At 36.4% G+C, this 25,604-nt stretch overlaps 1 protein-coding gene across 2 annotated transcripts in view; it reads left to right on the forward strand.

The window, feature by feature from the left end:
• Positions 1-25,604, forward strand: part of kdm7aa (lysine (K)-specific demethylase 7Aa) — a 61,610-nt gene that overhangs the window by 31,637 nt on the left and 4,369 nt on the right. Inside the window, exons 1-13 of one of the 2 annotated variants that reach the window (XM_067428072.1) lie at positions 5,278-5,397; positions 14,251-14,336; positions 14,423-14,540; positions 14,695-14,855; positions 17,569-17,710; positions 18,005-18,191; positions 18,351-18,513; positions 20,696-20,783; positions 22,010-22,116; positions 22,384-22,475; positions 22,572-22,658; positions 23,447-23,680; positions 23,917-24,032. In XM_067428072.1, coding sequence (XP_067284173.1) covers positions 5,300-5,397; positions 14,251-14,336; positions 14,423-14,540; positions 14,695-14,855; positions 17,569-17,710; positions 18,005-18,191; positions 18,351-18,513; positions 20,696-20,783; positions 22,010-22,116; positions 22,384-22,475; positions 22,572-22,658; positions 23,447-23,680; positions 23,917-24,032 — 1,679 coding nt within the window. In that variant the 5' untranslated portion in view covers positions 5,278-5,299. Of the gene's footprint in view, positions 1-5,277; positions 5,398-14,250; positions 14,337-14,422; positions 14,541-14,694; positions 14,856-17,568; positions 17,711-18,004; positions 18,192-18,350; positions 18,514-20,695; positions 20,784-22,009; positions 22,117-22,383; positions 22,476-22,571; positions 22,659-23,446; positions 23,681-23,916; positions 24,033-25,604 lie in introns of those variants that run through there. The other variant, XM_067428073.1, reaches the window with a different exon arrangement.

Raw genomic sequence — 25,604 nt, forward strand, 5'->3', positions numbered from 1 at the left:
GGCCTTTATGGCAGAATGGTCCAACAAGAGCCTCTCCTTAGTGCAAGACACATGAAAGCCCACATGGAGTTTGCTAAAAAAAAAAAAAACACCTGAAGGACAAGATGGTGAGAAATAAGATTCTCTGGCCTGATTAGACCAAGATAAAACTTTTTGGGCTTAATTCTAAGTATAATGTGTTGGCAAAACTCATCATCTGTCTAATACAATCCCAACTGTGAAGCATGGTGGTGGCAGCATCATGCTGTGGGGGTGTTTTTCAGCTGCATGGACTGGATGACTGGTTGCAATTGATGGAAAGATGAATGTGGCCAAGTACAGGGATATCCTATTGCTTAAGACCTCGAACTGGGCCGAAGGTTCACCTTGCAACAAGACAATGACCCTAAACACACAGCTAAAATAACAAATGAGTGGCTTCACAACAACTCCATGACTGTTCTTAAATGGCCCAGCCAGAGCCCTGACTTAAACCCAATTGAGCATCTCTGGAGAGACCTGAAAATGGCTGTCCACCTACGTTTACTATCCAACCTGACAGAACTGGAGAGAATCTGTAAGATATACTTTTTTTTCTCTTTATTATGATATCAGGACAGTTATAGCACATTAACGCTGTTGATTTTATGCGTACAAGAACGCCAAATTGTTCTTCATTATTTTATTCATTGGCTAATAAAAATACAGCTAAAATACAGTTGTCTAATACAATGTCTAATACAGTTTATTATCAGTATTATTGTTATGCCATTATGTTACTTTCATTTTAGACCAAGGTAAAAGCTCTTCTCTCACAATATAAATTATATACAGTAGATCTAAATTGGTAAAACCACATGGGTACAAGGTGGCATAATTTAAAAAATAAATAAAAATATCATACCTAAAATGCATTCAGTTAAGACAATAATATTCAGGTCAGTGAAACTCTCAAAGGGAGAAGCCAGACACTTTTGGTGATATATATACATGTGCACTGGTCCACAGAGACCCATAAGACAGATAGAGAGGCATGGAAGAAGAGAAATACACCACTTATCAACAAGTAATGTGTTACACACCACTTATCTGCAGGGATTTGTGGTGCAGATTAGGTTTTCCATCTGTTTAGATGCATCAGAAGAGGACGTTAGGTTAAATATGTTTTATCAAGTTTTTAAATTAGCACAATCAAATACATCTTTTATATGTAAGACAAAAATGGTAAGGATATATGAGTGTTAAGGAGTCTTATCAAGTCAACAAAAACCCTTCGAGGTGGAGCTATGGGATACGGCCTGTCAACACATCTATAGATAGACTGTTACTGTGATGTAATGGAAGAGTGTTTAACTTGGCGTCATAGTGTGGACGTATAGCATGTTAAATTATTTACTTCAAAGTATAATATGTGATTAGTGTGTTTGCTACTGTTGCTCCTACTTAAAAATAAAAACTAAACAAACAGATTTACATTGAATGAGGGACTTGAGCCATATTTATCTTGACTTAGTGGTGGGATAATTACTCTCGGCCACCTAGCAACACCCTAGCAACCACACGGGCAATTTAGAACATTTTTGCATCATAGCAAAACCCTAACATCTAATGACAAGTTTTTCTATTTCAGAAAATGTAGAAATGTATCTTTATATGCGTATCTGTTCATGTGCTTGCACTGGACATTCAGCCTATGGTAAACACATTAGAACATCTGGTTGCATAAACATGTTTTGATGAGATTTTGTTAGAAGGTCTCAGTAAATGGGTAGTGGTTTTGTTGATTTCATTCTTGGCTTGTTTTATGTTGATACAGTAATACTTTGAGGACTTGTCACCGATCTGTCTGATGATGGCTTTTTCAGCGTTCCTTTTTCCTCTTCTTCTTCTTCTTTGCACCCTCTCATTCTTCACACATTATGACAGTTCACACAAAACTTTCACATTTCTTGAACTGGTATGTCAAAATTCACTCACACAATAAATTGTTAGATTTCCTGTTTTTTTAGTTTCTCACTCTACTATATTATCTATTTAGGACATTCTTGAGACCTTAAAGCTACACTGTGTAACTTTTTTTAGTTTATTCTTAGCTAAAAACACTTACATTAATATATATTTACTTCTTTCAAGTAATAAAGTATTCTCGTAAGTTTATAATATGCCTTTGAAAATACATACGGGTGAGGGGTTTGAATGCTGGTCGCCATGTTGCCCCTCCATCTTGAAAGTAGCCAAAGAGGGACATACCTGTATATTTAAGCTTCGCCTTTTGCGTTTTAACACTCGATGGCACCGTGTCGAATGTGAAGAGGGGGATTGTCATGTTAATCTTGGACTGAATAGGCCACCGTAGGAGTTAAAACGAAATCAGAATTGAGAGGAACAGAAACTATTATTCATTGGATGGTCATATACCCTTTCACCGCTAGATGGGGGAAAATATCACACAGTGTAGCTTTAATGATAAATCATGTACAATAAAATTATGCAAACTGCATATTCATGGACTGTGTGATTGAACAAATACTTTTTTAAAGGGCGTTGTATTGCAATTGCAAGAAAAGCGCGCAGTATTTGTTTTCAGTGCAGGTTGCAATAATAAAGAAGATATTGTGTGGGCATGACATTTAAAAAAAATATTACTTTCAACATCTGATGTTATCTATATTCTATTGTAAATATAATATATAAGTTTGTAAATTATTGTATTCTTTTTTATTCACAATTTAGTGTCCCAACTTTTTTAGAATCGGGTTGTGTTACGTCATACAATTGCATCTTTGCTCTCTGTCACTCACATCCTGTCACCGTAAACTGGCATGTCAGTCATCTTAAAGGGCACATCAATCATCTTAAAATCACAGTTAAAATCCTACACATTTTACATCGGGTTAAACTGATTATTAGTCACTCAAATCTTTATCTAAACCTCTCACCGTCTGTCACACATATCTGTCACCATGTTTTGTAGTTTTTAACACTTTTTACACTTGTTTGTAGTTCTGAACCGAATCCTCCTCCAGTCCACATTGGCAGTATTAGCCTTTATAGTGTGCACAGATCCACACTTTGAATATCTACCGGAGATAATAGACCATTCAAGGACTTTTTACATAATCTTTTCAACATACTATGCTTTGGGACACAATTATTCTAATCTCGCTTACTATTTAGGATGGATAGTGTGGACATCGGGACGCAGGGAGAGATAAAAAAAACAGAACACACAGTGATTTCTAGCCACATCTAGTGGTTACTGAGAAAGATTGCATGAGAATGGCATACATGTAGTGAAGACTGTATCCAAGCATTCACTCATCTCGTAATCTCGTTTCTAATTAGTAATAATTGCTAAAATCACAGTGAAAAACAGATGAGTTCACCAGCATTAAAACTTAATTCCAACTACTTTAGTCATTAACCTAACATCCTAAGAACATCAACAATACTCAGTTACAATACAACAATACAGTATACACTATTTCTGCTACAGCTATAATTACAAAAATAAGTTTTACAGCTACAATTATGACTATGGAGGATGAAACCTGCAAAAGCAATAAATAACTAAATACATGTGTGATTAAATAAATAAATATATCCACAAAATTAATAAATGTAATATAAATAATTAAATGTGCAAGGAGATAAATACATAAATAATTTGTGATGTTGGGGGAAATAAAATAAAAAAGGTCCCTTTTTTATGTCCCCCAACATTCAATTGATTTTTTTAATTATTTATCTGCGCACACATTCTGTTATGTATATGTTAATGTAGGAATATGTGGATTTATGTATTTATTTGCATAGGCCTATATATTTAGCCTATTGTTTTGCAGGTTTCGCCTACCATACAACTGTTAGGATTTTTTTTTTTTAAATGACAAATAACAACATAAGTAAGAAAATACAATAAAAGCAATTTAACCATAAATGTAAAAATCATGTTATTTTAATGCACGTGTGTGGTTTGATAGACGATTAAATCAAGCATATCAGTAAATAACATGGTCACATTCATCCATCCAACGCTAGATGGCGCACAAGTCAAAGTCAAATTTTTGCCTTCACCATGTCCTGGAAATACTTTGTCTCAAATTCAATTGAAAAGTCAAATTGGATTGGATCCCTCCATCCCAAATTATTCTTGAAACCATTAAAACTGATGAGCTGCTTTATGAAGACTTAGAAAACATCTTAATACTAGTTATTTCCCTATTTATATACATACTAAATGCTATGTGTATGTATTTAATGTTTACATTAATATATAGGCTAATAATATTCATTTATTTTTCGCATTATATTAAATGTAATTTTAATTATGTGCGTGTGTGATAGTGTTAACATTTATGTGTGTTAGCCTTAACATTTATTGTTTGCACAGCCAAAAAGAAAGAAAGAAAGAAAGAAAGAAAGAAAGAAAGAAAGAAAGAAAGAAAGAAAGAAAGAAAGAAAGAAAGAAAGAAAGAAAGAAAGAAAGAAAGAAAGAAAGAAATCGCCAGTTCAATGTGATTTGTGCGTAGCCCCTCCCCCAGCTACTATCTGCGCATGTCAGAACGCCGCTGATCACGTAGTCCACGTGCAGCACGCTGATGCTACGGCATGAATGCACTTGTTCCAATGACCCTTGCGTCTTTACCTGTACAGTCTACCTGGTCACTATTTAATTGTAAATTAAGCGTTTATTATTACTTTTGGAGTGTAAATTGGAAAAGCTTGTGATTCTGTAGTAGTTATTAAACCTGGTTTACTCATATTAAACACTTGCTTTACTTTTAGTGTCTCGCCTCAGGCAGTGCCCTATATCATTTGACATGATAATCATAGTAGTACGCCACATGGATCATCTGTATGTTTCATGAAGCTAGATTTTTAAATCTGCCTCAGCTTGAGATGCTTTGCTGAACTTGTATAAAACGGTTTTATTTTTTTATCTCACTTTATAGGTCAGGTTTGACGCCAAAATAATATAATTTGGCGTTAAATCACGTAGCCTGTGGTGTTGCCGGCTCGGGTAAATGAAAATTGAGATCCTAATTATAATTTTAACAGCATTGTCGTGTATGAATTTAATTTTATTGTCAAAAGTAGTACGCCCACAATCTGTCTTCATTCATTTAAACCTCCAAGTGTTCGTGTTGGATCCCATGTAGGCAGTGGAAGGCACGGATGTCTACTCGACGCGCACTAGACGGATTTTCCTTCGGCAGTTTCCGTTTATGTTAACCACGCCCCTATTTCCCTTCGGGAGATTCCGCTGACGTTAATCCCGCCCCTACAGTGCTCAGCGTTGTTTAGGGACATTAGGAAGATGGCGGCTGCCCCGCTATACTGTGTCTGCCGGCGGCCCTATGATGTTAACCGGTTTATGATCGAATGCGACATTTGTAAGGACTGGTTCCACGGCAGGTATGGAAATTATGGTCTATTTAACATATGGGTGACGGTTGGTATGTACAGGCTGCCTTGCCACGGGGGTATTTTTGGTGTAAATCAAGGGTGTCATGTGAAAGTGCTGGTGACGCGCGTTGGGGGTATTTAAATTTGACGGTGCGCGATCACGCTCGACTCTCATGTGTTTCGAGCTTTATTGATCGATTTCTGTCAGATTTCTTCATGATAAATGTGTAAGAGGAACTTTTAAGACAACCTGCCTCCCACAGCCCTTCCCTCAGGATTAGATTATCCTGCTTTCCTTTAGAAATGAGCTGCCAAAAGCCACATGGCTCATCTGTATGTGTGTTATGAAACTAGACATTTAAATCGTCTGTCTGCCTGAGCTTGACATGTTTTGCTGAACTAGGAGAAAACTGTTTTTTATCTCACGTTATAGCTTAGATTTGACGTCAAAATAATCAATTTTGTTGCTATTTGATAATAGTTTTAATCAGGGATTTCAGATGGGATTTACCGTAGTCACCATAGTTTCTGGCAAAGATGTGTGTACTGTACTGTATATTTAAACTATTAGCTAATAGCTACAAAATGTATTATTTTGCCATCAAATATGAGCTATAAAGTGAGATAAACTGTTTTATATATATATATATATATATATATATATATATATATATATATATATATATATATATATATAAAAACAAACACAGGTTATGATAAATACAGTTTTGAGATAAACACATTGTCTAGCCTAACAATTCAACATATTTCACATTTAGTTCCAAAGGGTTAGTCTGTAATAAACCTGATATGCTTAATTAAAGATAAATAGACATCAATGTGATGTCTTGACACGTATGAATACAACATTGTGTGTATATATGATAATCATGTCTGGTCATGTCACGTTTATTCTGTTCATGTGTCAAATTGTTTTATGTGGCAAGACAAGTTGTGCAATATGAACACTTCTAGTGCTTGGCAGAACAGATAAGTTTTTGAGAACTATCTATATTGGCACCAATTTTTTGTTTTTGTTTTTGGCGTGCTGTCAAAGGTTTCTGCCTTTAAGCTTCAAGACAGAATCTGCTCTGTAAATGAGCCAGGTCTCAGCTTTCCTTCCTGTCTTGAGAAGTAACTGCCGGTATACAGCGAACGGTTGTGCGGGTGTTGAGAATTAAGTCTTGTGTAACTTTGATGAGCTGCCAGGTTCCCGAAAGTGCGAGACAAAGACTGGCGAGAAGAAGAAGTGAGGGAAATGACTCTGATTCTGCAGTGTCATTGACGCACAAGATCGTTACAGCATGCTCGGTATTACTTCTCCCTGCGCATCTAGATTGACATGACACAATTTTTCCAGAATCAGATATGTGAAACTTCTCTTGTAGAATTTGCATGACGAAAAATGCATGTGGCAGAATTTTGATGTCTTGCCAAAATGCATTTGAGGTGCATGTGTGCCTGAACCTGTGAATCAATGTCTGATGTTATGCTTGGTTCTCTTCATAGCAGGTTTTGATTTGTATTATGAGGCTTCAGATTTTTGAGGCTTACAGATGAGTTTAGGTGGCCATAGATCTGCTGATTAATGATGCTGCAAGTTCAATGCACCTTCAGGTCTCGGGTCAAGACCATATTTTGTCCTTTTCAGACTGAAAGCAAACTAATTCTGTGGACCTGAGTGCTGGCATAAAGCCCAAATACATAAATCTATTTTCCATTAGTAGTTAAACCTCTTAATGCCTAGTGTCGATTGGAAATTTCGGGAATGCATTGGTTTACTTTTTTTCCACACTTGATTTACTTTTTGGCTTGATTTTTCACACTTGTTCTGATCATAGAACAGTCTTAAAAATAAATCTTAAAAGCCAGTCTGAAATTAAGCTTCACCTAGTCCGTCACTGATCATATTTGGAACAATTAATCCGTGCATGTTACATTTTTTTTAATTTATTTTTTTAAGTAGTTTTGACCTGGCCATTTTTAATCAAAATTTCATAACATGGATATTCCAGTACTCTCTGATGATGCTTGCCGAACTTTTTCAATCAATTAGGTCGCTTAACGCTGTCCTTTTCTTCACAGTCAACTTAGATCTCCCTCTATTGGCTCAACAGTTGATGGGTGGAGCCAAGTCCCACTCTATAGTTATTATTTTTTGAAAATTAATTTCACTCATATCTACTTCACAATACACAAAGGAAGACTCGAGGCTACTTCTGTTTCATTGTGATTTTTTTGCATGTGTTAATGTTTTACTTGTTCCATGAAAATGCTAAAATAATTCCTGTAAGATGGTGGTATCATAAAAATAAAAAGCTTAGGGTCACATGGGATCAGCAGATTTGTGTACTACCCATCTATAGACTAGACTGTAAACCCAGCCTGATGTGCCGGGGATTTGATTTCGGCCTACAACTCAGTCTGGAAACCTGTATTCATTTCTACTGCTTCTGTTACACTTTTGTGGGAACCCATCTCAGACTGGCTTATCCACCTGGCACTCTATTGGCAGGTTTAACACAATGACGGATAGAGAAACGATGGTTTGCTTCCCGTTGATTATGCCTCTTGTGGTCTGATTGGTTGAAGGACTATCCAATTGCGTACAATACTACTGTATCCAATGGCGTACAATACTACTTTTCTCTGTAGAAAATACAGAGCAGACTCCCCAGACCAATGTTCAATCTTAAATTTAGCTTGGTCTGGTGAAAGCCAGTCAACCCCATCTAGCCATACCAAATGTAAATTTTTTGGCTCTAGATTATTTGGGAATCCTTCTGCATGGATGGATTGACACTGGCCTAAACTTCACTCTTTCTTTGGATCTTGAATGTTTGCACTTGTGACAGGAACATGAAGACGCAGCTGTGACGTTAAAATACTTTCCCTCTTCTGGTCACTTGGTTTGTCAGGATGTTTTGCCGTTTAATTCATTATGCCTCATTAAATCCTAAATAGGCTCTGTAGTCTCAACAGAAGCTTAGTGTGAGCCTCCTCCAGACCTGAGACGCCCTGAAGATTTGCGTTCAGTAATCAGGGCCTGGTTCGGTGACCCCTTTTCTGCTCTGTAGTGTGTTAATCTAATCAATTATTCTGTGTATTTGTTAGGAAAGTATACAGACAATAAATGTTGAGAAACGTGTCAAACTGCTGAAGTCACGTGACATTGGCGATCCGAATCACTGATCGATTCACTGATTAATGACTGTTTGACTCTTTATTTGAGGAACACGGAAGAGAAGACAATGCTGAATTAAGTCGTAGTTTTTGATATTTTTGGACCAAAATGTATTGTCGATGCTTCAAGAGATTTCAATCAACCAACTGATGTCACATATGGACTACTTTGATCATGTTTTTATTAGCTTTCTGGACATGGACAGTAAAGTGTGCATAGACTGCATATGCTCTGGGACCAAAATATTAAAATATCTTAAATTGTGTTCCGAAGATGAACGGAGCTCTTACGGTAGAGGAACGACATTAGGGTGAGTCATTAATGACATCAATTTCATTTTTGGGTGAACTAACCCTTTAAATCGTCATTTAGTTGGCAGTGTTTATTTGACTTTCACCATTGACGCAATCCAATGTAGTAATGCAGATCCACTAGTCCAGAATGGAGTCTATCCTTCTGCTTAAGCCCAAAGTAATTTTGTATGCTGCATGTGACAAATGTCGTCATCAACAATGTGTGTACTGTAGACCTGTGGTCCGGTCCATGTACTTGGACCTTTCTGCTTATGCATACACCTTTCATTTGTTTGTCCTTTATTAGTTGATCCACAAGGTAGCAATTCTCACCCCAACCATTGTTTAAAGGAATAGTTCACCCAAAAATGAAAATTTGATGTTTATCTGCTTACCCCCAGGGAATCCAAGTTGTAGGTGTGTTTTATTTCTTAAATAAAAACAGTCTTTAAAACAGTCCAAAAAGAAAAGAAAGAGACGTAGCAACAACAAGCTTCTGAAGATCGCAAAAACAGGAGACGCCCGCAGTGATGAACACTTCAAATTGGTGATTAAAAGATTGCAACTCTACTTTAAAAGAGTATAGACATTTTTATCATTTAGAGTTCGGATCAAAAACGTTACACCCTTGAATGCTCTTTCATGTTAAACGACTGTTTTTTTTTGTGTGTGTTTTTTTTTTTTTAATGATTTAGCATAGGAACAGACTAAAGGTGTGGTCACACTACACTTTTAGTTCTATTGACTTCCATTCATACGATGCGTCTGCAAACGCTAGCTAATGCGAAACATTTTGTATTTTGCTGTGTTCCAATGTTCAAGTTTGGTGAATTCCAAGCTGTGAATTTGCATCAAGTGAAGACCAGAAGAAAATCGATATGCCAGGACGTGACTTCTTGGCTGAATTAAAAGAATGCATATTTTGCAGTATTGCAGGTCAATTGGATTGTATATTTTTACATTTTACATTTGTGGTTATAAAAAAGAAGCCGCATACCACGTCATATCATGGGATATGTTAGAGTGTCTGAAGAAATTGTGTGCTCATACTGACACCACGGCTTAAGCTGCCATTGCTAGTTTACTAAAAAACAAAATGTGGCGAAGTAATATGTAACTCTATTGTCATCAAACCTTGAACTGCTTTGAAAAACATTACTTTTAACTTTTTACATTTAACTATTAAACTAATATTTTTGTGTATTAATTGTTTTAAAAGCAGTAAGGAAATATTTTTTTGTGATTTGGCTAATATAGCATGGCATCCCGTTTATCATTGCTTGCTGAATATGTAGTGTAATAATAAGTGATGAATAGTTAATGTAGCCTATACAGTGAGGGGATTACACAAAATAAAGGGCTCTGACAAGCTGGCCACTGGAAACCTGTTCAGAGGGTTCATTTCTACACACTTTTTTGCTTTCACTCCCTTTGGTTCCCTGGTAGGTAGTTAATCAGTTACTCAGGTGACAGGAAGGCTGACTCAACTCCAGGCATGTGGCACACTGACCTGGTTCACATGGCGTTATGAAACTAAGACAGGCAGGTAAATGGAGAGTTTCATATATAAGAAGTCTTTGTATGAGAGAGGGTAAACTCCATATAATAAACTGAATGCAATGAGATTGTACAGTAAATATTCACCATGAAAATGTGAGTTTGGCCTACAAAAATACATTTCCAACTTAATTTTTTTTTTAATTAATAAAAAGAAAACGTATTTGGTGCTCAAAAGAGCTTTCGTCTGGTAATTATAACATTGTTGTGATGTTCAAGTGGACTCATCTCATAAATGCGGTTATTCCAACATGACTTTGAGGCATTTTGGGATTTTGTGTGGATTAAATGTGCGTAGTGCATTGTGGGAGCCTGTTTGGATATGGTAAAAGTGCTGCTTTATATTTCACTTAAGAGTGAATTGTGTGGGTCTTTATGTTGTCCAACACTGCTGAGAACTTCAGTACATTCATCAACTGGGGGACGGGATCTGAGCTCTCTATTCTTTCCCTCATTGTCTGTTTCACGGAGGAGGGAAGCGGAGGAGGAGAGTGGGTGTAGAGTCATTCATCCATAAACCCTTCCTCCCCCATCTGCTCGTGTGTCATAGCATGTCTGGCTCTGATACCCAGGTGATGCAGCATAAGCTGGAGTCAAGGCAATGGTTCAAGCTATCCCGTTTGGAGACTGGAATTATATCACAGGGGTAAAAGACAATCATCCGATGAATGCTACAGACATTCACAACTCCAGAATCTTGCAATTTTGCTATCATAATAGTGATACTCCAATGATAAAACTTGGGCTGATGCCAGTAACATGTTAATTAGGTTGTGTCATGGTCAGTAATTAATAAATATTACATTTTTCTATTATTATTATTATTATTAAATTATTAACATTTAAAAGATAAATGAAGGATAGCTCTTATAAAAGATAAAATATCTTTTAAATGAGCATTTGATCATGGTATCCATGATCTGTGAGAGAGCAGTTATCATTTATAGATATGAAACATTCTTTTTTTTAAGCACAGTATCATTACTACTGGTTCGATAATTCAAACTAATTAGAAGTACTGGGATAAGTTTATATTTCGAATATTACAGATGTCTACGGTAGCCATCAAAATTGAGTTTTGAAAGTAACTTGACACTTCAAATAATGAATGTCTCGATTACACCGTTACACCAGTAACGGCAATGAGTGACTGTTAAAAAAATCTATTAGTCATTGAATCATTAATTCAAGCGATTTGTTCAAAACACTGATTCATCCATAATGAAAAGTGTCATCTTTTTCGAGCGAGTCATTGAACCATTCATTCAAACCGATTAAAAATCGCTCGCTATTTTCTTATTTTCAAAGAAAAAGTAAACTTGAGGGAAATTAAATGGAAAAAAATGAAAACGTTAACAACAATATAAACTTTGGTAACTGTTGTCTTCTGTCATTTTAGTCTGAAAGACAGAAGTTATGCCCGTATCGAAAAATTTGGGGGAAAATACCTTCATTGAGGATCGACTTCTTTGTACATGGTACTCCAAATCTCAAAAGCGTTTTAAGTTTTTCCGTTCTACCAGTGTTTACGGTATTGGCCAGCGTGGGTGGTGTTTCGAACTTCTTTTTACCCACTAGCAAAAAGCAAAAAATGAACTCTGCCGTTAGTATATTGGGACTTTTACCTCTTCTGGGATGACAACAGCTTTAGCTACCTGGTTTTACTTGGTCTTTCTTACAGTTTCCTGCAATAATGAGGAGTTCAAAGCTTAGACAGAAGCACACTCAATCCTTTGCGTGTGTTCAAAGGCTGTCTTTTCTTTGAGAAGAATCACCTTTCTTCTGAGGTCCCCTGCTGATTTTAACAGCCCCATATAGCACAGCATCCACTCTTGATGTTAACTCTATTCTGATGGAAGAGAGAGCCAAAACGTTTACGGCAGCATCATTCAAACTCAAAAAGGAATTAAAACCACTCTTGAAATGCATGATTGCAGCAAAATCCAGTAATCTACAGATCGTAAGGTGTCTATGTACAGCTTCTCCGTTACTAGCATATACCACCCTGAGCCCTTCCGGTCCACTGCAGAGGCTCTGTTCCAAATAGGCTACTTGATGTACAGACTCGCAATGGCCACATGAAGTCCTGCCCATGAAGTCAAAGGATGTCCCATTTGTCATTTTCGATTTTAAAAGGGCGCCATGCCACTACTATCCGACTACTGGGCTAAAGTATTATGTCTCCAAATTGTGGAATTGAGAACGGCCCATTTGGGATAGGGCCAGGATATATGTGATGTAATGCCTCATACACTTGTGGGTAATAGTCACTGTGAAGTCTGCACATGTGGGCGCAGCAAAAGCATGCATCAAGGGAGCATAGTTGCCGCCCATGTGCACTCTTCTGAAACGTAAATCAATAAATGGGACAGCCTATCGTTTTGTAGATTTAAAAGAAAACTGTGAGCGAAGGCCACAAGACTGCAAGTGCAGAATTTCGAAGAGGGCCTAAGTTCTCAATATTTTGGTTGTATTAAAAGTAAGACCTCCATTTAAAAGAAATCACTTTTGTGCATAATGCTTTTGCGCAGAAGCTGGGCCAATTTGAACGATAACCAGGTCGTCGTGGTCCACTGAAGAGACTTTATTATTTAATCTTATTTAATATTTTTAACAGATTTAATTGGTGATTAGACATTCAACCCGTTGCTTAGAGATTTTGGCCTTTTCCCTCATTTCGTTTAGACAGTTTTAAGTGTTCTTGCATGACTAAAAAGTAGCATATATATGTAAGCTACAGGAAAAGTATAGCAAATATCAGGCTAGGTGTCAGTAAACACACCTGTGTGAGTGTTCGCACTTTTCTACGTTCTCTCGTGTGGCCCCAGTTGTTTGAGTCGACTGCATCAGTAAATCTCTTGCCGCTGGACTGTCAAAACTCGTCTAGCTGATTTCACGTGGTTGGCGGTATGACTCTCGAATGAATCTTTGGAATGTGTGTTTGTGTGGGTGGCTCAGCATGATGGTTGTGGCTGTGGTTTGGCCTTTTGGCAACGTGACTTGGGGTGCAGTTTAAGTGACATGGCTGGTGGAGGAAATCCCACAATTGTGACGCAACACACTGTTGATTGTACTACTGCCTGGTGCCTGCCCACACAATGTTTGACATATACTGTGGTAAACTATGTAAAACTTTGTAATATTATCTGAAAAGTTCAGATGATGACGCCATTGTACCATGCAACATAGAGCATAACCGCCAATGACTAAGTTTAAAAAAGGCACATTGGACATGTATATCATTAGGTTCTGCAAACAGCCATTCCATGGGTTACATTGGTGTGGTCCATTTTAAATTCTATAATATTGCGTCATGTGGTTTTTTGGGTTGTAAATTAATTTTGATTATACCATGTCCATGTGGTAGCTTCGGACATTTTTTGTGGTTCTTGGTTTTTGGTTGATGGCTAGGCCTATACTATTTTTTTTTTGTGTGCCCATTTTGAAATTATTGTCATTATTGTCCTTTTGACTTTCATACTCACATGTGTATACTGTACATTTTAATGTTGTGATGCATAAATTCACTTGTATCTTTTAAGATGGTTGATTTTAATCTTTATTTTAAATGTTTTTAATGTCAGCCATCTTTGTTTTTTTTTTTATTATGACCACAACAATGACATTTTTTGTGTGTCATTGTGTTAGTCTAGTGTCTGAATGGGTAATTGAGTTCTCGTCCAAAGGAAAATTGTAATTTTCAAATAGTTTATAAATGCAAGTTTAACTGTTTGTTAAGATTAAGACTCGTTTGTGTTATTTGCTAGTACTGGGTGCTTGTGGCAGAATTCTATCTATTGGTTACTTATCTTGTTTTCCTTGTTTCAGTTGTGTTCAGGTAGTGGAGCACCATGCTGCTGATATCGATGTTTATCACTGTCCCAACTGTGAGCCCATCCACGGACCCTCCATGAGTAAGTGTGTGCATGTGCAAATGTTTCTTAATCGCTTTTGTTGTGTCCAAGGATCAGTCTTATGTATATTTCTTTCCTTTTCTCAGTGAAAAAGCATAACAACTGGCACAGGCATGACTACACAGAGCCAAATGACGGTACACACCCCGTCCAGGCAGGAACCGCTGTGTTTGTACAAGAACTCCAGGCCAGGAGCTTTTCCAGGTACAAGCACATCTGGATAAAAACTTAATTAAATGTTGAACTTTCCTACCTTGACGTCTGATGTGTTATGTGGACATAATCAATCATTGATACATTTGTTGCGACCTTCCTGATAAGACTTGCAATTGATTTGTGTGCCTTGGCTTTTCCAAAGTGGTGAGGAGGTTCTGGTGCCAATGCATGGGAGTCAGGTGACCCAACGCTTCTTGGAGAGGGAGGGCTTCCATTACCCCATAGTGGTGCATGACCTGGATGGACTGGGCCTTAAACTGCCCTCTCCTTCTTTCTCTGTCAGCGACGTGGAGCATTACGTTGGTAAGACCTAGTTAGTGTGTATTGCATTTATGGTCTATCAGATAACAGCTCAAGAGAGTGTCTGGCAAGTGGAGCACTAGAGACTCATTTAGATAACATTTGGACCAGACACACACATTTGTGCATGTAGGTTGTTCAGAAGTTTCGGGTCAGTAAAATTTTATTTTATTTTAAAGGTAGTTTAGGCAGTTTTAGAGTAGCTAGCAATAGCAAGCTAGCTTTGAAAGCACAAGATCCCACCTTCCCTTCAGGGCGTCTCCAAAGTCCCACTTCTCCTCCAAAACACATGAACACACACGGCAGAGTCTGCAAAGCGTCATGAGAGACAGCGTTAAATTACCTCATGTCTCAAAGGACCAAACACAATGATTGGGCGAAATTGTTTTGGTCTTGTGACGTCCACAGAAGATATATGTACTGGTTTTAATATTTAGACCACTTCTATTGATTGCTTTAAGGATGTGAAGAGAGTTTCAACCAGTTTAACAAATTACCTATACCCTACCTTTAAAGGTGCACTGTGTAAATTTTAGCAGCATTTAATGGTGACGTTGTGAATTGCAAGCGCTCAAGCCTCCTTTTCGAAGCATATAGGGAAGCTGGGGTGGCAATCACAGGACAAAGATGTCGTCATATGAGACAGCAGAAAGTAGCTAGTGCTCTATAGAGCAGTTTGTCCGTTTAGGGCTACTGTAGAAACATGAGGGTGCAAAATAGTGACTTCACTGTAAGGGGACCCACGGTGTATGTAGATAGAAATAGCTAATTTTAAGGAAATGAAAACATAACAGTTCATTATGTAAGGTCTTTATGCTGCATTAAAAACATAGCTATGTATTTTATATTGCATTTCTGTCAATAGATCCTCATAAATACTATACACTGCACCTTTAATACTTATTTCAGGAATAATGCATTGATCAAATGTGACAAAAAAAAGTGCCTTTAGTGCCTGGGGCTGTAAAATCAACCATTTACTCTAATCTCTGTTGGGTTTTAATACGATTTCATTAAAAGCTAACAAGTACTTTTTTTAAATAACTTTAAACACATTAGAGCATTAGGTTACCAAGAGCCATTGTGATTGTGGTTATCCGTCCGTGCAAGTAGTGAATGGGTTTGGACCGGACTCCTGTACAACTGTGCAGGTTATCTCCTCTATCCTCTACATTAGACCTAAAACATTTCATCTCCAGTTACAAAGCTGTTGTACAGCACTGCCAGTCTGAGCTCAGGTTCCCAATAGGGCCGTTTTATCTCAATGCTTATGTTACATGGCTCCCTCTTTCGCACGCCGCTGATCTTTAAGCTGGAACTGTTTTAGTAGTAACAGGTGTCGAGGGGAAGAGGTGTGTGTGTCTGTCTGTCTGTGTGTGAGGGAGAGGGGGGTGGGGTGCACTCAACAGATCATGTTACCTAGCCAGTTGGGCACAGACAAAAGGCTTCTAACCTTCTCTGTCTGTCGTTTCTTCCATTTTCTCCATCCACCCTGCTTTTCTTTTTCTTTTTTAGAAAAGATACACACTCATTGAGAAACACTCATTCTTCCATGGATGGGTAAATTTAGAAAAGAATATTGTTTGTTGTCAACTTTGATCAAATTGCATGCAACATTAAAGGAAGTTAAAGGGATAATTCACCCAATGAATGTACATTTACCCTCATATTATTTCAAACCTGAATGACTTTCTTCTGTAGAACATAAGATGTTGTTTTTGCGGAATGTTCAACTTTTCTTTTTCAATATAACGAAAATGAATAGCGACTTTGGGCAAGCTACATTCTACAGCTTTAGAAGACTTTGAATATAGTGCACACGTTGTATGTTAGGATTATGGTGTTTTTTTTTGTCATTTTTTTTAAGCTCAACAATTCTAGTCCTCATTAGTGAAGTTGTGTTAACTAACACTAAAACATTTTTTTTAATCAGTAATTGAAAAAAACTAAACTATAAAAATGATTCAATAAATCCTTAAAAAAATATGAAATGTCTTGCAAAAAATAAGTTTGTTGATGTGCTAAAATTACTCAAATTGAAATAAAAATAAAGCTATATAGAAATATTAATAAGAAAAGCAAAAGGCACATAACAAAATTACTAAAACTTAAATTAAAATGAGAACTGAAAATATCAAAATAAAAGCTAATTTAATAATATTAATAAATACTATAATAGTATTTGAATATAACTAAAATAACAATGGCCCTTTTATTTTCATTGTGTGGAAAAGGCAGAATGAATATTCTTCAAATATTTTAGTTTGCATATTGAGGTTGGTTAAAAAAAGAAAAGAAAGGGTGACCTTTTTAAATGTTGTCTAATGACATTTTAAAATTAATATTGCTGGAAATGAATGGGTGAAGACAAAAATATCAGCATTAGTTCAAAAAAGCTGTGCAGAGTTTTAGTTATGTCCTGTTCCCAACTTTGGCTTTGAGCCTTTCACATTTATGTGTTTGTGGGACTGTTCTTCCAGCTGTTCCCTGTCATTAGACATTGGCCAGCTGTGTGTGTGGGTGTTCACTTTACCACCAGCTGTCCAGCTTAATTTCCGGTCCTCAGCTGTCATTTGTGATTTGCGGCCATGCAGCTGTGTTTCTCAAAAAGCCTTATTACATACTTTATGTTTGTGAAACAGACATGCAGAATATATAGAGAATTTCTGCCTAAGACCCAAACCCAATCTGAAAACATTTCGCTTTCTTTTTCCAGGTGCAAATAAAGTCATCGATGTGATTGATGTTGCGAGACAGGCAGACAGCAAGCTGAAGCTGGGAGAGTTTGTGAAATATTATTATCAACCTGAACGACCCAAAGTGTTGAATGTTATCAGCCTGGAGTTCTCTGATACAAAGTACGTTTGTGTGCGAAACTGTCAGTTTCCTTTCTGTGTAAGATAACTTGACTGCAAATGAACTTATTCCACTGGTTTAAATAACATACAGTGTTACTTTAACACTTAGGTCACGTTGTTGCATTAGATGAAAAAATCTAAATCTAAATACACTTTATTTTTAAAGAAAGTGTGTTTTTGGGGCATGGTATACAATTATGTAACTAGTTTATGATTTACATGAGTTCAACTAACATTTATCACTACTATGTGCTTGTTTGAAATCAGATTTTTTTGTTTTCTGCTCTATTTTAGGATGTCTGATTTGGTGGAGGTTCCTGAAATAGCGCAGAAGATGTCCTGGGTGGAGAATTACTGGCCTGACGAATCGTTCTTCCCCAAACCATTTGTGCAGAAGTATTGTCTCATGGGAATGAAAAACAGTTACACAGACTTCCACATCGACTTTGGAGGAACTTCAGTGTGGTATCATGTACTTTGGGTAAGAAATGAGACTTGTTTGATGATGTAAATCTGTTTTAAGAAGCGCATTTTGTATATCACCATCTAAATGGCTTCAGTTTAATTCTACAGGTCTGTAAGTGCTGGTAAGAAGTTCCAATGAAATTCTGGTAATTTTTTTTGTGTTTGTGTTGCACAGGGAGAGAAGATTTTCTACTTGATCAAGCCGACTAAGGCTAACCTTGCACTATATGAGTCCTGGAGCTCATCACCCAATCAGAGCGAAGTATTCTTTGGGGAAAAAGTCGACAAGTGTTACAAATGTGTGGTGAAGCAGGGAACTACCATCTTCCTCCCCACCGGTGAGAACACAGACTTAGCCAAACTTCTGAATCACTTTTTGTGTCCTTCTAAAAGATTATACCCTCCCACCTATTTACATTATTATAATCAGAACCAGAATTATCTTTATTCGCCTAGTGTGCGCAAACATACAAGGAATTTGTTGTGGTTTTCTGGAGCTCTGGGTACATTTGTGCATCCATACAAACATATATTACACAAGAGGATAGAAAGAACATTTAAATAAGTAAGATTAAGGTGTACAGATGTGTGCGTTATGTATACTGTATTAATAAAAATATGTATTAACGTAGTGAGGGTCTATTTATTGCCTAACTCTCAGGCAGCAATAAACACCATATGACATGAATTATAAAAACAGGTAGTAATTGGTGTGCTAGCTATTTAAGGTGGAGATAGCCTGGGGAAAGAAACTATTTTTATGTCTAGATGTTCTAGTACACAGAGATCTGTAACGACAGAAATGCAAACAGGCTGTGGTAATGTTAATAAAAAATGTTAATGTTAATTTCTAGTCGATCTATAATGCATTAAAAATGCAATTAACTTTTTTTAATTTTATTTAAAATGATAAATATATTAAATGAAAAATATATATTTTTAAATTATATTTAAATTATATATTTTTCTTTTAAATTTGTCGAGTTGGTTCAGCTTTTGTGATATCGAAATGATGAAACGAGCATTAAAATGGTTGGATTATTAAAGAAAGCCTTAAGTTGTTTTCCACAAACTTTTATTGTTATTATCATCATCATTATCATCATTATTATTATTATTATTATTATTATTATTATTATTATTATTATCATCATCATGCAGAAACAAGAAATGGTTTCATAGGGTAGACACATTCATATAATATTAGATCATTTGTGGCAAGGAAAGGTTAGTTCAGGTTGTTAATTGTCATTTGGTGTGACTCCCAAAAAAGTAATATGTATGAATGAATTAATAATTAATTATATTTGTTTTTTTATAAAAAAAATAAAGTTTAAACATTTATTTTTTTACATGTTAGAAAATAATACTTAAGATGTGTACACTCACATGTTCACAGTGACATTTTTGTTGTTGTTTTACTTGAGGGTAATGCCAAATTACATTATTAGTGTCCTTAATTTGAAACTTTCTTAAAAATGGCATACATTTTTTTCAAAACCATAACCAATAGGACTAAAAAGTGTACATTGCTAAGAGCCTAACTACCTTTTTTTTTTAAATTTTTTAATGAAATTCACTTTTATTTATTGGGGACACATTGACTCAAATAATACCATGTATCCTTGATTGAACCCTATTGAACCCCCTACAAAATAGGATGTGCGCTTTCGTATAAATACACATACACGTATACGGCAAGGCGAACGTAATGTCAGGCGGTTTCCCAGGACTCCTGCCAGGAAAATGTGGATTGGCGTCCAACACCGATGACCCTTGTTACAGTGGGATTGTTGGGCAACAGTCTTCGCTGAGCAACGTGGTAAACAGAATGAAAACACACTGATGGGCCTGTGATTTAATTCACGTGCATCTCACCGAATGGAAAGAATGAAAAGTGTCTGAATGCTATTTTAATCACACATGAGAGGACCTTTAATTCAGCATACATTTAGAGCTCTATAAATGGTCTTTAACCAGTGTGGAGATAGTAGACGTAACTCTTGTAGGGAGGAGGGATTCGTTTTCACAGCATGTGTGTTTGTGGTGGGTAAAAGCGAGCATGTGGGTTTCCCTCGAGCAGAACGTCACGTATGACGAAGCAGAAATCCCCCTCTTGTTTAGCGGCATGTCTGCACACGGTGGCCAATACACATGCAGCCAGGCGGAGAGATAAAAGTGATATTTCTGTCAGTGGTAGAGAGGTGTGGGTGTGAGAACTCTATATTTAACTTTTGCTGATGTGTGTTTGTGTGTATTACACACTGGTTACTGACGTGAATTGTGTGTACACTGTATTTTGCTGTATGTATGCTAAATAATGTAAGCTTCTACATTGCTTGTACTCATCTACTAAAATGGATCATGTGTTTTAGTGATTTAAGCTAATGTTTAATGAATATAATATGCATATGACATTAAAATAAACATAAATTGGTGTAGGGCTTGTGAAAGTGAATTAGGTCAGCATAAAATGGTCTTTGTTGAGCTTTGAATGTTGATCTCTGTTGCCCTCTACAGGTTGGATCCATGCAGTGCTTACTTCTCAGGACTCCATGGCGTTTGGTGGGAACTTCTTGCATAACTTAAACATAGGCATGCAGCTCAGGTAAAACCCTGAATTAATTTCTCAATATTTATCCTTTTGATTAAGCTTCTCTATACTGTCTGTACTGTTCCTGTCACTATAGTTAATTTAAGGGAAAAACATTTGAAAATAGGCTCATTTTCCAACTTCCTAGAGGTAGTAAACAGTTGAGTTTTACCGTTTTCAAGTTCAATCAGCCGATCTCCAGATCTGGCAGTAGCACTTTTAGCATAGCTTAGATCATTGTATATGATTAGACCGTTAGCATCTCGCTCAAATCACCAAAGACCTTCAATATTTTTCCTATTTAAAACGTCTTTTTTTTCTTTTCTTTTTTCGTCTGTCTTCGTACACAATGTAACTACAAAAGAGTCAAGTTTTAAAGGTCCCGTCCTTTGCGATTCCATCTTTCAAACTTTAGTTAGTGTGAAAGGTTGCTGTTAGAGCATAAATTAATACCTGTACAAATATAAAGCTCAAAGTTCAATGTCAAGCGAGATATTTTATTTAACAGAAGTTCCCTTTCAAAGCCTACAGCGAACGGCCGGTTTGGACTACACGCCTGCACATCCTGGCATGAATGACGTCACTCGAACCGTTTGTTGATTAACCCTCCGCCCACAAGAACACGCAAAATAGGGGGCGTGGTCTTGTTGCTCTCACGTGGAGTGCGCATTCAGCGCTTGCATCTCCCCGTTATGGTAAGAGGCGGGATCTTTCTGGGCAAAGTGCGCTAAGCTGCTGTCCAATCACAACACGGGAAGTGCTGGCCCAATCAGAACTCGTTACGTATTTCTGAAGGAGGGACTTCATAGAACAAGGAAATCTTCAGGCCGTTTTTAGGACAGAGAAAACAGCTCGGTACAGATAAGTAAATTGTGTGAAAAATACTGTTTTTTTACACGCGAAAAAATGAACTCATGTTATATTGCACACTGTAAACATAATCAAAGCTTCGAAAACACGCAAAGAACGGGACCTTTAAATAGGAAAAATATTGAAAGTTTTTGGTCATTTTTGAGCAGGGATGCTAATGGTCTAATCAGATTCAATAATATATGCTAAATTATGCTAAAAGTGCTACCCCCAGATCCGGAGATCAGCTGAATGGATTCAAAAAGGTAAAACTCAACTGTTTAACTCTAGGAAAGTTGGAAAATTAGACTATTTTCAAAAAAAGTGGAGTGCTCCTTTAAGGTTTCTAAACCTATATTCCTACCGGAGCTGATATACATCTTCAATTTCAGGTGTTATGAGATGGAACGCAGACTAAAGACTCCAGATCTCTTTAAATTCCCATACTTTGAGGCCATCTGTTGGTATGTGGCCAAAAACCTTCTGGAGACCCTTAAAGGTGAGTGGGACAGGACATATCCTGCAGTGCTTTAGTCTAGGGTAAAAGCACTTACTATAAAACAGATTAAATATTTCATTTGTCTACACTTGTCATGTGACCCATAAACAACATCAAAGAACCGTGAATATGCAAATGTGATTGTTAAAATGTTGAAATATAAACTAAAGATATTGTCAGTTATTCCTCGCATGAACATTCCAGTTAATAGTTGCAGATGTAGCCTCTTGATGGAGTGAAGATTGAAACGCGTTGGTGTTTTTTCAGAGCTGCGGGAGGATAAACGTCAACCTCAGGATTATCTAGTGGACGGGGTGAAAGCTTTAATCTCATCACTGAAGACATGGCTGAGGAGGGAGGCAAGAGAACTTCCGCTTTTACCATGAAATAATTTTTCTAGTGAAACTCCTGTGGTTGTTCTACATGGTAATTTTCTCTGCATGCTTCCTCTACAGTTGACTCAACCTAACAGTGAGGTTCCAGACCATATCAGGCCAAGCCATCTCATTAAAGCTCTGACCAAGGAGATCCGCCACCTGGAGGTAAGACGAGCGTGAAGAAGTCGAGTGGGTTTGAATGGGGGATTTAGACAGTAGTTCACAGATGTTTAGAAAGGCGTTGTGACAATAAGAGATAGTCGGTGCGTTTTGTTTTGCTACTTTATGGAAACAGTTTATTTCTGTCTTGCCATCATTCTACTTAAAATCAATTCAATTAAATTCGATAAAATCAATTAATTAATTTAAAACTAAATTAAACTAAACTAAATCAAATTAAACTAAATAAAACATTAATATTAAATATTGCATACATTGGAATAAATTATATTTATATTAAACTTTAACAAATGTACTATTAATGTAAATTTAATTAAACAAAATTTACAATATCTTAATTACACAATCTGGACTAAATTAATTAAAATAAACTTAATTAAATGAAATGAAACCTATTTAAAATAAAAATGATTTTTTACACCTCTTGGTGTAAATTAAATGTATATTTAATTGAAGCAAATGTACAATTATTAATTTAAATTTGATAGTGATAAATTTGGAGTACATTTAATATATGTTCAACTGAAGCAAGTACAAGAATTAAATTAAATTTAAAATATTAAATACATTTTTAATTATTATATAGCCTGTACTTAAATTAAATTAAACTAACATACATTTTTTTAATGTTTTAATTTTTCCTTTACATTTTTTTTACCTAAAAAACGGTTTACATTCTTAAATATTTATGCTAATTAATATAATGGGTGTTTATACATAACTTTTAATCGCTCCGAGTTGGAAGTATTTAGCTGTGTTATTTTCCTAAACAGGATGACTCGAACAAAGCTGGAAAAACTCAGGGAAGTGCTGAGTGCTCTTCAACACGCTCAGCACTGGAGAAAGGATATCAGGCGCGTCGTGCAGCTCGGCGGCTACGAGACCATCATCATCGACACCACCACCACCATCATCTTCACAGCCGCAAACTGCCCTCTAACTTGGACATCCTGGAGCTTCACACGCTGGAGGTATTAAAGAGACTAGAGGTCGGACCGCTTGAGGAGGTAAGTCGGTTTGAGTCAGATTTTTTCCCCCATAATGCACTACAGCATTAAGCTCAAATTTCTTATCCGTTCTCTATGGTGGCATTAGCATTATTTCTTATCATATGCCTGTAATACAATGCTATCGAATGATTTTAGAGGGCATTTTCACCTTGATATTAGATAGGTTCACTGCTTTAGCAGCATGCAATTATTCTTTTATTTCCAGTAAAAACATCTATTGTTTCTTGTAACAGGACCCAGCCTTCAGCTCTAAAGTGAATGGCAAGTTTAAGAAAGTGTCTGCTGTAGCTGTTGATGGTGGTCATGACAACGCCCTGCGCCTAGTACTATGTGATGGCAAAATTATGAGGTGAGGGTCCCGATAGCATTACTTTTTGGTGACATTAGCATTGTCTGTTAGGCACTAGTTTTCAGTGTTATGAGTGACCCAGAGATTTATAACAATGCCAGTCAATGTACAGTAACATTAATGTTAATACTAACCAACATTAGTAATGTTATTATAGTAAATGAAAGAGAACATTTATTTGACTTTATAAAAAAAGACAATATTATTCCCTTATTTATCACTGTTTATATGAATATTTAGTTTGACGCAAAATGCATATTTAAAGGGATGGTTTACCCAAAAATGAAAATGATCTTATGATTTACTCTAAAGCCATCCTCAGGTGTATATAACATTCTTCTATCAGACGAATAGTTATATTAAAAAATGTCCTGGCTCTACAAAGATTTATAATGGCAGTGAATGGCTGTTTCTGTTTTGAAGTCCATAAAAAGAGCATCTATTCGTCATATAACTGCTCCACACAGCTTCGGGAGGTTAAAGGCCTTCTGAAACAAAGCTGTGCGTTTGTGTAAGAAAAATATCCATATTCAAAACTTTTCAAACTGAGACAAACAGTTTGTCTCAACTTCACCTAAGACATTCGCCCTTTTTGTTCAGCAAAAAAAAAAAAAAAAAAAAATCATTTGAATGATTTCCGAAGGATCATGACCTTGAAGACTGGAGTAATGATGCTGAAAATTCACCTTTGCATCACAGTAATTAATTACGTTTTAAAATATATTATAATAGAAAATTAATTTTCTATTATAATATATTTTTATAATAAATGTATAAAAATATAATTTTTATATAATTTTCTAATAAATTTCGCAACATTATTGTTTACTGTATTATCAAATAAATGCTGCCTTGGTGAGCAGAAGTGACTTGTAAATGGTTTCACATGTTAAACATTTTATTAATGTATTTAGCCTGGTTTCACAGACATGGCTAAGATTAAGCCAGGATTAGGCCTTAGTTCAATTAGGACATTTAAGTAGCTTTTATAAACATGCTTTAGAAAGAAAGAAAAAAACATTACTGTTGAGCATTTTGAGACAAAATAATGGCAGTGACATATTTTGAGATATGCCAGGTCAAGTTGGTTTCTATTCAAGGGGTGGTAAAACATGTAAAATTTCACTTTTCCAACTTTAGCTAGTGTGTAATGTTGCTGTTTGAGCGTAAACAACATCTGCAAAGTTACAACGCTCAAAGTTTAAAGCAAAGGGAGATATTTGCTTTTAAATAAATCAATTTCTAAGGACTACAGCAAACAGCCGGTAGGGAACTACAGCCTTTTCCTCCAGACTCGCTGACATCAGCAGCTACAATAGAGATCACTAAGACATGTGCCCCGCCCACAGCTTGTGATAACTTGCTGATCATCAAACACGTGAACTAGGCGGTTAGCGAATCAGAACACAGCTGGGCCAGCTAACCAATCTGAGCCCATTGCGTATTTTTGAGGGACCCGCTTCATAGAACCTGGAAACCATCAGACCGTTTTTACAAGGAGGGACATAGCAGTATAGAATGAAGGTAAAATATATGAAAGATAATGCAATTTTTTAAAAACGAAGCATGAAC

This window comes from Pseudorasbora parva, chromosome 20 (genome assembly GCF_024679245.1).
Source record: "Pseudorasbora parva isolate DD20220531a chromosome 20, ASM2467924v1, whole genome shotgun sequence".
NCBI lineage: Eukaryota > Metazoa > Chordata > Actinopteri > Cypriniformes > Gobionidae > Pseudorasbora > Pseudorasbora parva.